We start from the raw sequence: 12950 nt of genomic DNA, 5'->3' as shown, positions 1-12950 counted from the left end.
GGGGAGGGCAGAGCCTCGTCACAATCCCTTAGGCGTTTGCCTTGGCCCATCATTATAAGTCTTTTAAAAATAGCGGTGCTTAAAAGGTAGTAAAAGGTGGTAGAAATAAAAAAATAACAACTGAATGTGAGCTGGCGGAGAGCCAGTAAGTCGAAGGCTACTTCTAAGGCTGCCGGAGAATACAATTATCTGCTCATTAAAGCTGATTTACGATGCAGGCTTTACAGTTATCAACAATGTGAACTCCTGGCATGGGCTCCAACACCCTGATACAATCTTCAGCAAAAACTTGCAAGGCTGGGAGCCACAACACAGATTTTAAAGAGGATTCGAGATGAACTCCGGCAAGTGCGTCTTACCTCATCGCCATCTTGACGCCGCCTCTCCTAAGAGCAGGGACAAAAACCCAGCTCGTTTTTCACCTAGTTCTTAATAGAAAAAGCAGACTTTTCACAGGCAGCACATTTGGTATTTTTGTGCACTTTCTCTCTCTTTCCTACACTCACTTATTATTTTCACTATAACAGTCACACTTGTATATCCCACAATTTTCTCTCTGGAGAGAAGCAAAAGATTTTTAGCTGAATTATCTCAGCCTTTATTACAACTTTAACATTTTGCACCACAATCCTAAGTTTATTCAGAAATAAGTCCCAGCGAAATCAATGGGACTTACTCCCTAGGTACATAAGCTCAGGATTGCCACCATAGCTTTAATCTTCCGTACACCTCTAGAAATATTTTACTCACACTTTCCCAAGACCTCAGAAGAAGATTACATTGATTTATTTTACCTTGACAGCAACCTACAGTGATGAAGGTTAGGAAAAAGAGAGATAGACTGGCCCAAGACTTCCTAGTACATGTCAGGACTGCGCAAGGATTTAATGTGGAAATCATGATCTAGACCTAGCACACTACTACATTTCCACAGCATACATACATTTACCCAGAACTAACCTGACGAAATACTTCATTGACAAAATTGACATAACCTCGTGTAGACAAAAGGATCTGTTGCACCATCTCATAGACGACCCGGTGTTGTTCTTCAATACTGCAAAAGCTGGAATCACTGAGCCTCCTCTCAGTCAACGTGCCATTAGTTGAATGACTTTTCTCCTGATCCAATACAACACTGTTCTCCACTTCAGAATTTTTATCTTGAATTGCACCGCCCACACTCTTAAGTAACATTGGGGGGGGGGGGGAGAAGACAGCAAATTATAATTTATAAACTTAATATGTAGTGGCTTAGCATTATGTGTGAATCTTTTACATAGTTCAAGATACATTTGTTTACATCCATGTTTAAAGCCACATTTCATTTTTTGTAACTGCCAATTGTCACAAAGATATTATTCTACTATTAAAGAAAAGCTTATTTCAGAACACATTCTATGTAATTATGGCTAACAGTAACTCTCAAAATGCACAAACAGAATGGGTAAAGCCCATGTAAATATCACAGTTCATTTAACAAAGCATTAGCTATAACATTCCAATTTAACATTTTTTAAAGGAATACAAACATGTATACAATTTACAACTCACTTGAATGATTCTGGGCAAAACGTCCCCTCCATTTTTAGAATTCTGTGTTGGTGTGAAGTACTTCTTTTCCAGAAAAAAGTTTACAAGCCATTTAATAAAGGCTACACGAGCTGTCATGTATGGTATTTTTGTGCTATAAATGTTTTCATTATTACAAGCTACACTAACATACGCTGGTTTGGGTCGCAGGCCAGGAATGTCTGTAAATCAGAAATCAGAAAATGTAATTTTAAAAATTTTGACATTGTGAATTACACGGTTCACAGTGTAATTTTTCCACTCAGTGAAAACAATGAAGTCAGCTTTCTCAGAGAAAGCAATATTTTGTACAAATATTGAACTTGATGTTTGAAACATTACAAAGCCATATAAATGATCATTTATCTTCCTCAGGCAAAAAGTACAGAAAGGGTGGCTTAAATTTAGAAAGTCATCATATATCACTTGAACGATCTAAAGTGTCACAAGTTTCACATGTGAATTGTTTCTCTGACACGTCCAGCTTTCTACTCCTACAACTTGATTATATAAAAAGACATAACACTCAGGTTGTTTTGCCTTTAGCTTTTAAAGAGAAGTGTAGCTTTTACTACACCATTGTTAAAATCATGCCTATTGAATAAAAGACAAAGGTTGCAATCCAATGCATGCTTACCTGAAAGCAGAACACATTTAGGTCAGTTGGCCTTCCTCCAAGCAAGCATGTTTAGGATCAGGCTGTAAGATCCTCAACCCTAAACACATTCACTTCCCTAAAGCATTCTTGTAACCCTCTAAGGTAGGTCAATTTTATACCATCCCCATATTGCAGGTGGTTGGCTGAAGCTAAAGAACCGTGACATGCCTGGTGTCCTCTGATGGGCACCCTTCTGCCACTCTCATGGTTCTCTGGATCAGAGTGAACATATTTAGAACCAGAGAGCATAGTAAGAAAATATATTCAAATGCGTATAAAGAGACATTAAGAGACGCACGGAAAATATACGCATCTCACACTTTATTTGGAAAAAATAAAAATAAAATGGCTACTCACCAAGCACAGGTTTGTATACGTTGGTTAGTTTTGTAAAAGAGGGAAATAAGTGAGGAAGGTAATACTTTCTGAACAATGCAAAGAGAAACTTAAATCCAGTATCACAGTTCTCTTTATTCTTCCATTCCAAGCTCGCAGCCTACACCAGAGTAAGGAGTGTCATGTTAATACACAGCATACTGAAAAATAAGTCTAAATGAAACACTTTATATGAACACTTAAAAAAATGCACTGCTCTCCAATCCCATATTTAGGCCTCAAGACAGACAAGAGTTTAAAAATCAAGCAGACACTAAACAGAAAGTACTTGGTTACTGATGTAACTTCGGTAGCTATTGAAAACACCTCTCTTCATTATCTTCTTGTTTGAAGACAGTGCACAGTCAATACAGACAAGATCTTGGCTGATCTTAAAAGTCATGTTGGAACCCAGGGGAAGAGGCAGTGCCATAGGGAATGTATAGGACCCAAGCCTAGACTCTGACCTATGAAGTGCACACATTAATAATGAAGACACCAGATACTGGATGAACATCCTCAGCAACGAATTATGGAATTGTGTCCTTACAATATACTCTGCTTTGTTATCTTGTGCTTATTTAGATATGCTGTGAGCAAGTGAATATATCATCAAGTTAACCAACGCTGAAGAAGCAGATTTACATGTAATTACCTGGATTACCATATATTTTAACAGTAGCTGAAGGAAATAGCATGTTGGGTCCTCAGCCGTTTTTTCTCCAGAAACATGTGGTAAAAGTGGAGTTATTTCTTCAGGATAAATCTTTGCTAAAATAAAAAAGAAGTAATTTTGAAAGATTTAAGACACAGTTGCATAAACACCTTCTTTTTTAAAAAATGAAAAATAGGGGGTGGGAGCTCAGTCAGCTCAAGTAGAGAGACTGCGGGCACCAGAATCCTCCACTTTCAGGTGGCTTTCCTCCTCTCCGGTAGAAGAAAATCCCCAGGATTATTGTTCAGTAAGGTATAAATACCCATGCCTATAGGGGCCACTGGATCTAGAGCAGCCCAGGACTTCATGACAGCTAAGGGGCTGTCTGCAATGTCAAACACATGCAGCATGCTGACACATTTTAGATTTCTTTCTCACCCTTCTGAAGCCTTCATCTGCTGCCCTAGATAATACCAAAGGGCTCAGGATTGTACTAGCCACAAAGTTGATTTCTTTATTGCTATATAGATGAGGGTGGGATCATTTTTAGACAAGGATCCTTTTTCTAGGTGTCCTTTTTCCTTTCCCCCCTTCCAACTGACACCCTCTATGTTCTGGAAGCCACTGAGACTAGATCCTTATTAGACTTTTGTGGGACTTTTAAAAATAAATCATTTTTCTTTTCAGCTGGGTAAATTTATATGCTTCTGCAAATCTGGGAGTAACCCAAGTATGCAGAAACTACTGTGTCATTTTCAGGTGACCCTTTGTAACTGAGAAAGTGACAGGCACTGGGCTACTAAAGGTTGATATCAGAAGGAATAGGTGGCACCTGCAGCAAAACTTTGCAGTGTATCCTCATATCCTAACACAAGTGCTTCTATTCAAGGCTCTAGTTAGCCATGTCTTCCTCCAGGGTATCAAATTCCATTCCTTTCCCTTGCCAATTTCCCTTTTTCTTTTCTAAGTAGCACTCAGTATACTGGGGCTACTGAGGACCCCTCAACCATGCCAAAAGGAATTACCTATAAGAACATCTGGAGACATTTCCTAATGTGAGAGAGAGAATGCCACTACTATGGTGAAACCTGCAAAATACTTGCACATTGTCTAAAAACAAAAAAGCCCACATTTTTTCTTTGAAAATATTTTTTCTCGAATGCAAATTTAGAGAGATTCAATCTATGGATTGACTAAAATTCATATGATTAATCAACAAAATTTCTTTAATGAGGTGACAGTGCAACTAAAAACTTAAGATACTTGAGAAAATATCAGAATATTTGTTAGCCGCCCTGAGCCCAGCTTCGGCTGGGGAGGGCGGGATATAAATAAAATTTATTATTATTAATAATAATAATATAGCAAAAACAAACCATCAGTGTGACTGGGAGGAGGGCTAATGAGAGTATCGAGTGTGCATGGACCTCGAGAAGACATCACTGCAGGAAAACCAGGAACGAGGCAAGCAAAGATTAACAGTTGCTCTTCTGCACAATTTGTCTGGAGAGCTTGTAACCAGAGAAGAAACAGTCTGATTCCTTCACATCTTATCTAGAAAGAAGACACATTTTAGAAAGCAATATAAAAAGAACAGTCCAGCAACGCTGGGAAAATAAGAAATACAGTGGTACCTCAGGTTACATACGCTTCAGGTTACATACGCTTCAGGTTAGACTCCATTAAGCCAGAAATAGTGCTTCAGGTTAAGAACTTTGCTTCAGGATGAGAACAGAAATTGTGCTCCGGCGGTGCGGCAGCAGCAGGAGGCCCCATTAGCTTAAGTGGTGCTTCAGGTTAAGAACAGTTTCAGGTTAAGAACGGACCTCCGGAATGAATTAAGTACTTAACCCGAGGTACCACTGCAGACTTAACACCTTAATAAAGTACTTGGTTGTAACTGCTTTCAACCATTACTGCCATAAAGGGTCACTGCATTCACTTTGCAGAGAAAGAGTTTCCCCTATGAAGAAGTTTGCCATCAGTTGTTTAATTGGAGAAAAGATTTGGCTCTATAGTTAATACTGCCATATTTTCCGAAGTCCAGGTTTCAGACAGAACCGATATGACTTCCATTTATGCAATATGACTTCCACCCTCTCCTTCCCCTACACATGCCCCATGCTGTCCCCAAATATGTTCCGAAGGACTGAGGTAAACCCCAGAAAAGATTCAGCAGGTGTGCAAGGGGAGGAGGGGAAAGTTCTGTTGTGCAAATGAAAGTCTTTCTGCTTGCACAAGAAGTTACTTTGTGCTATTTTGAATACAACCCATTGTTTCCATATTTTACAAGAAAGACTGCAATGACAGAATGAGTAGTTTTCTTGCTCCTTTCTTATCCCAACCATTATTCCATTATTCCAAGGATATTGGAATATTAAGATTGTATTGTTTCTGGCACCAGCTAAAGACTTTTTTGTTTCAAGCATGTAATCAGACATACAATTTTTAAGTTTATCTTATTATGTATAAACAACTGATGATTTTTAGGTTTACTTACTTAATGAACATTTTATGTTCTATGTAAACCACTTAGAGATTTATAGATGATTAAGCAATATATAGATATCCTATTAAATAAATAGGCTGTATCTCTGTGCACCTTGAAAAAGAGAAAGATCCAAGGAAGTGGAATTGCTGAGCCAAGGAAAGAAAAAAAACTCTGCACAAAAACAAAATGTTAGGTACAGAACATCTCATTGCTCAAACAATGGAAAAAAGAGGGATAACACAAGTGCCGCCATCAAGAACACAAAGAAAACAGCAGCAACTAAAAATTTTGTATTGAGCTCAGGGCTGAAGACTATTTCAAGGTCACCCACTGCACTTGTGTTGCATACCTCTTACTGCTCAGGATTCCCTGCTTTCTTTTACCCTTGATATATACTGCTTTGCTATCTTTGTTCTGAGACCTTGCCTATGTTTGGACCCTGTGTCAGTCTTGAAATATCTGAAATTTCCAGGTTTTCTTACAATACATCTACTTATTTCTTGACCTTAAGGCTATCTGTATCATTGCTTCTTAGCGCATTTCAAAATATTAAAGTTGTCTTGTTTATACTTCTGTGATACACTCAGGGTCTTTTTTCAAGCTGGAACTCACTGGAACTCAGTTCTGGCACCTTCCAGGTGGACACCACTGCCATTATAAGAGAACAGGGGAGGGTTCATGGTGAGTTCTGGCACCTCTTTTTTTAGAAAAATAGCATTGGGTATGTTCATACATATTTACCACTGTACAAATACAGTGTTCCAGGCAACTAGATCCTATCAAATAAAACTTCGGTTTATTACTTTGTTTACCGATTCTAATTACAGGTGTGCCCACAGCAAGAGACACCCCATTAGCGTTGTCAGGTGGGTTGCTAAATCTGTAGTGGATCTGTGAACTCTCTTTCTAGCCATTTTACAAAATTCTGCAAGCCTAAGTACACTGCTATCACCACTACTTAGATAGAAGGTATACCAGTTTCCACAGCATGTGATGGCACCCAATCTATTAGAGGCTTTCATGCCACTCTGTGGGGGCTACGGAAGACTGAAAAGTCCTATGGCAGGTCATATCTTCAGTTGTAAAGGATGTGACAGGTCCACAACAACTCCAAAGCTTAAGAGTCACTCTCTTGATTTCACGAGTGGACATGAACAAAATACCTTACACACACAGCTACACAAAAGAGATGAGAACATGCAATACAGTGGTGCCTCGCAAGACGAAAAGAATCCGTTCTGTGATTCTCTTCATCTAGCGGTTTTTTCGTCTTGCGAAGCAAGCCCATTGATGGATTAGCGGATTAGCGCTATTAGCGGCTTTTAGCGGTTTATCAGCTTATCGGATCAGCTGATAAGCGCCTTAGCAGCTTAGAAAAGGGGGGGGGGGAACCAGCAGGAACTCGCAAGACATTTTCGTCTTGCAAAGCAAGCCCATAGGAGATTCGTTTTGCGAAGCACCTCCAAAACGGAAAACTCTTTCGTCTAGCGAGTTTTCCGTCTTGCGAGGCATTCGTCTTGCGGGGCACCACTGTACTTGAATCCATCATTCTCCACCATATTCTGAAAGACAGCTTTGAACAGTCTAACCAGCGATTGCTTCAAATTGCAGCCACAAGTTTATAAGCAGGTGTGGCTGACTGCGTGCTGGTGTCATATTGCTCTAACACAGAACATCTTTGTTCCTCCATTTTTTTTAAGCTGATGCAAAATAGCTCTATCGCTTGCTGCCCTACAGACAGTAACAGAACAAATACTCTGCAAGTATAAGATCCCAGGTTCCCTCACTGACTTTGCCAGTTAAGAGGATCAAGCGGCTGGTGATGGGAAAGGCTTATGAGACCCTGGAGAGCCAGTCCGAGTCAGAGTAGACAAGGGATGAGGAACCCATGGTCCTTCAGATGTAGTGGGACTCCTGCTACCATCAGCCCCTGCAACAATGCTCAGTGGTCAGGAATGATGGGCACTGTAGTCCAGTAACATCTGGAGGACCAGTTTCCCATTCCTAGAGTAGACAATACTGGGACAGATGTACAAATAGTATTGCCTGATATAATGCAGCTTCCTGTGTTACTACTTATTTTATTAAACTTTTAATATCCTACATTTTGTGACGCATTTGTGATTATTTTAGTGAATAGAAGATGGAGCCCTAGTTTTTCTGGGCTACATTCAGGTTGTATGTGCCAATCTTTTCATTAGGCTTCATAATATTGTAGTATTCTTCTTCAGTGTATCTGAAGAAGTGTGCATGCACACGAAAACTCACACCAAGAACAACCTTAATTGGTCTCTAAGGTGTTACGGGACAATTTTTTAATATATATTTCTACTGCTACCTAATTGTAGCATCACTATAAGATACAAAGTCACAATAGCTAAAGGTTAGAAACATTTCTGCAATGGGAACACAGGCAGAGGATGGGAAAAGGTCCCTGCTAGCCCAGGAGACACCTCCAAATTATAACAGGGCCATCTTGCTTTCTGAGTTAAGACTCCTGGTTCCTCTAAATCTCCAACTGTACATGAGCACTTGAAAGAATGAGCAGTTGAAAGCAATTAACATGTACATAGCTTAGGAACTCAATTAAAACAAATCATACATATTATTAATTGCTCAGTCTCAGTTCCTTGGGTTAGCAATGAATTGGAACCGTCAATTCCAAGGCCTGTCCTTTCTCAAAACCTCTTGGGCGAGCATTACAAAAAACAACCCATTTTTACAACTAACACTTAAAGAGTGGTGTAGATGGCAAATACATCTGCCCCCCCCCCCAGTCACCCTTGACGCCCATTCTGGACCATCCAGCATTCTGTTTTGATGATAAATATTATCAATATCAATGCTGGGAATATATAGGATCAAAGCTATTATGCCTATGTCAGCATCTTTCTCAAAGGGCAAACTAAAAGATACCCCACATAGTAAGCTCCAACTAACCCACGTTCTCTTTTGTTCAGTACTGCAGCACAAAGGAGAGGGTCACTGGCCCTGACTCCCTGTGAGCTACTTTGCATTAATGTGACCTTAAGTAATAAGGGTATAGCTTCTAATATATACAAAACTCTACTTAGTAAAGTATCAGGCTCTTCCCAGGGGCTACGATCAATGTGGGAGAGTGATCTGGGCCTTCGGATAGAGGAACAAGCATGGGGAGCAATATGGTCTAAACCCCCACTTAAAGCTATCTCTGCAAGAATACAGGAAGCCACACTGAAAACATTGCTAAGATGGCATTGGACTCCACTCCGTCTATATATAACTGGTAAGGCTACTCCAGTTTAGGTTGCATAGTTCAGAGATCCAAACCTTTGGTGCTATTTGCATTATTACCTCACAGGTACTTTCCCCAGACCCAGCACTGGCACTCCTATCCTTGGAGTGTGGGACCAACTTATCTATCATGCAGAAATCTCTTGTGCTCATGCTTCTTGCAGCAGCCAGACTGACAGTGGCTGACCATTGGAAGTCCAAATCATCTCCTCCTCAGGAGTGGCGTCTAGCGAAAGTATGGGACACTGCATTATCAGAACACCCGACATAAACCATAATGGTTCATTGAAAATAGATCCTTTCTACTCAATATGGCATAAGTTTTCCCCCTATGCTAACTCAACTGAACAGCCCACTTGTTTTACATACAAGTATGTGGAGAGGTTTTATTGAGAACTTAATTGACCCACATTTTTCTCCTTGCACAACAACTGAAAGTGGCATTGTAATTTCAGTCGTTTATTGGTTTTTACTCTTCCGCTGTATCTGTGTTTTATTTTTTGTACTTTTAAATCTATTTTTATTCAATTCTGTATGCGTTAATGCCAATAAACTTTTAATTTTTAAAAAAGGAACTCAAAGAGGGTAACATGGGTTAATAGGTAAATGGGGTGAAGTACTGAATTTCACATGTTGGTTTGAATTAACATGTTGGTTTGTAAGCTTGGATTGTAAACTTCTAATTAACAATGAATTTAAAACAAGAGTTGAAATACCTTAAGACAGTTTCCAGTGTGCAAAAGTTTCTTCAAAACTGAACCTGAAGAGTAAAAGAAAAAATACAGTAGGAAATGATGTCTTCAATCCACAAGTGAGTTCATGATGGCTGTTTATATACTAGCCCAACTGTGCCATACTCCAGGATAAGGGTCATGACAAAGAAGGTGTGTTCCATATTTTCCATTGGCCACATCAGCCTAAGGAGTTAAAGAACACACCAACTCACACCTGGTCAGCTATACAGCTTTATTTCAGATATGGAGCTTCACATCCCTGCTTCCACCTATGTTGTAGATTTCTTTTACTGATAAGTAAAGCCTTTCAGGAGGGCTTCACTCCTGGGGCGCGATTCCATAATTCCTTCTCTGGAGGTTCCAATCCTCTCTTTTCCACTCCAGTCTTCTCAGAAGTAAATCCCAAACTGCAGGGACAGTAAGAACTTCCAAAGTAAACTTGGTGTTCTGGAGGAACCTCTCACTACAGTGTCTCTTCCCTCAATGCCTGGCTTAAGTCCAGAACTCCTATGCTTCTGCAAGGAGAGGGGCTGGGTAAACCCAGGAGGCTGCAATTCCATTTATGGTCCTGTCCATAAGGGGATAACCTGCATGTGACCTCTGGCAGGGGGGTGAGAGCCAAGTCTTCCCAATCTCCTTGGAGAAGCCTTACTAAGTTTAGGGACTGCCTATTGCAACCTGTTCCCTGCATTGTGCCCTTCTTCCCTCCTCCATGTTTTCCCACCCTCTGTTCTGCCTAAGGCATGACACCCAGGCTCCTTCCCTCCCATCAGTCAGATGATTGAAAATGCCCCACTTTGCTCCTCCTCCTTCTGAGGTAGAGACTTCAGGCACTGCCCAAATGTGGTCTCTTCAGGAGCTGTTGCCTTCTTGGCATCTGGTGGTGTGATGGGCCAAGCAAGCCTCAACATCTCTTCACAGCAACTTATTCTTACAACTTCCATAGAAATACTTAACATTTATATCTAATTCTCAGAAACCACAGATAAGATGGCAATATTCTTTCTGCACCGTACCATTTCAAACTGCAGATGAGGGTTCACCCTCACCAGCATGCAGAGGAAATGTTTATCTGTCATTTGGAAGTTGAATTGAGTGTTAGGAAATTGAAACTCGACCCTGACATGACGTAGGTGCCACTGTCAGGCAATTTTTCTGTCCATTGAGATGGTCTTCAACCAGCGCTTGAGGGGACTGCGCTCTCTCTAAAAGATCAGGTGCACTGTCTAGGAGTGCCATTAGTACTTGGTTGGGTTACTCATTAGTTAAACACCATTTGCAATCTAGCCATCACCCCAATTGTTTCATGCCCTTGGGGACCTGGAAGTCATATTGTTTATGCAGAATGGCACTTCTTTTAGCCATGACCTTATGACCTAAGCCAAGATCACAACTTTATGTATAAATTAGGATTCTTTCAGGACTCTATGGAAGAAACATAATATATGTCACTTTGAAATACTTAAGTTTCTTTATACATGTTGGCCAAAGTAATTACCTGGTATTTGCCTCTCCCCATATGAACTGACCTGGACCCTGCAATCATTATCTCAGGGCCTACTTCATGCGCCTCCTCGACGAGAGGTCCAGAAGATGGCAACATGAGAATGGGTGTTTTCTGCAGTGGCTTCCTGTTTGTGGAATGCTCCCCACAGGGAGGTTCACTTCATTAAGGCACCAGGTGAAAACATTTCTCTTTAACTAGGCCTTTGGCTGATTAATGTTCTATGGCATTTTAAATGTGTTTGTGGGGGGGGTTACTGCTTTGTTTTTGTTCTTGTTTTATTATGTACTGTATTTTGTGTTCTCATTTTGTATTTTTAGTTGTGAACTGTCTTGCGATCTTTGGATGGGCAGTATACAATTTTAATAAACATAATAGTAATAACTAGATTACTTACTGCAATGTTTTGGTACTGCAACAAATTACTGCTATTAATATTCCATATTTGATTTAAACTAAATTATAGTACACCTGTATCCTATCAGGTTTCCTGGAAACAATCTTTTCCAACTGGCATGTGAGGAAAAGTAGCAAAAAGCAGGAAGAAACTGTCGTCAACACTTGATGCTGCTCCTGATCTTACCTGGTGGGCTGAGCTCCTCTTCCCCCTCACTGAGGCCGTCAGTTCACCTTTCCTATGGCAGAGCAGCAGGACCAGCTGCTCTGAGTGTCATTATATCAGCTGGGCTCTCCTAAGCCTTCCTGCTCTGAGTGAAGTGACAAGAAGCTGACAAATTCCAGCTAGGCCTCAGAAGTACAACTTCCGGCTGTACTACATTCACTTCCAAGAAGCTTGGGTCTCCATGATTTTTCAACTCAGAAGCCACCTGGACCTCAAATTTCCATCCAAGCTGGTCATTAAGAAGACCAATGAAAGATTAAGAATTTGGGACTGTGTTATTTTTATTGATTTGTAAGCTGCTCAGAGCTTTTCCTACTGAAGGGTGAAGTTTAAATGCTTTGAATGCATTAATGTATGTTTAGAGACAATGATAAATGATGGTAATAAGAAAAGAGTACCATCTAGATCCATTAAAATCATTTGACATTTGTACACTGGCTTTAGTGAAAGTGGAGAAATGTACCCCAACTTTTAATAAACTGAACTAAATTAAAAAAAAGAATTCTTAAAAAAAAAAATTAAAGCCAAACCTTACTTACCTATGCTGTGGAAATGCCACCGATAGAAAATTCTTTCTGGAAGTAGTTGTAATATTTTCTGGAGAACACAGATAATTCATATTTTATATCATATTGACAAAACAGCTATTTGGCATCTAGTTTACATCACTTAAGTGCAATACAGATTAGGGTTTTTTAGGGAGGGTCAACGCTGTCAAATAATTTCTTTTAGACTTAAGCCTTCTGTTGACATGGAAAGAATCTCTTCAACAAAAGTATAAGAATCTTAGCAGACACTTTACTTCTGGAATTTACAAAATTGCTCAAAATTATTCATTATTAATCATTGTTAAGGAAAATTAGTTAAAACAAGCAGTCAACTGCCATGTGTTTATGCTTTACGAAGTAGCTAGTACTCAAGCATTGTAAATACTTATGTTCAGGCAGCTCTGGCAATACATAATCTTAATGACAGATGACAATTGGTCTCTCTCTCTCTCTCTCTCTCTCTCTCTCTCTCACACACACACACACACACACACACAATTCCTGCATTGCAGGAGGTT

At 39.9% G+C, this 12950-nt stretch overlaps 1 protein-coding gene across 9 annotated transcripts in view; it reads right to left on the bottom strand.

Moving 5' to 3' along the window:
- RALGAPA2 (Ral GTPase activating protein catalytic subunit alpha 2) overlaps positions 1 to 12950 on the bottom strand; it is a 222355-nt gene that overhangs the window by 188100 nt on the left and 21305 nt on the right. For all 9 annotated transcript variants that reach the window (XR_014222286.1, XM_082234139.1, XM_082234143.1 and 6 more), the window contains 7 exons: positions 12424 to 12481; positions 9741 to 9784; positions 4637 to 4814; positions 3261 to 3376; positions 2588 to 2726; positions 1555 to 1754; positions 961 to 1185 (listed from right to left, as the gene is read on the bottom strand). Coding sequence is in view for 8 of the 9 variants with exons in the window: in XM_082234139.1 (XP_082090265.1) it covers positions 961 to 1185; positions 1555 to 1754; positions 2588 to 2726; positions 3261 to 3376; positions 4637 to 4814; positions 9741 to 9784; positions 12424 to 12481 (960 nt within the window). In the remaining variant the exon portion in view is untranslated. The remainder of the gene's footprint in view (positions 1 to 960; positions 1186 to 1554; positions 1755 to 2587; positions 2727 to 3260; positions 3377 to 4636; positions 4815 to 9740; positions 9785 to 12423; positions 12482 to 12950) is intronic.

The sequence above is a fragment of the Podarcis vaucheri genome, assembly GCF_965113315.1.
Source record: "Podarcis vaucheri genome assembly, chromosome: 8".
Classification (NCBI taxonomy): Eukaryota; Metazoa; Chordata; class Lepidosauria; order Squamata; family Lacertidae; genus Podarcis; species Podarcis vaucheri.
Note: the sequence above shows the minus strand (reverse complement) of the source record. Positions and strands in the feature narration are given on the sequence as shown.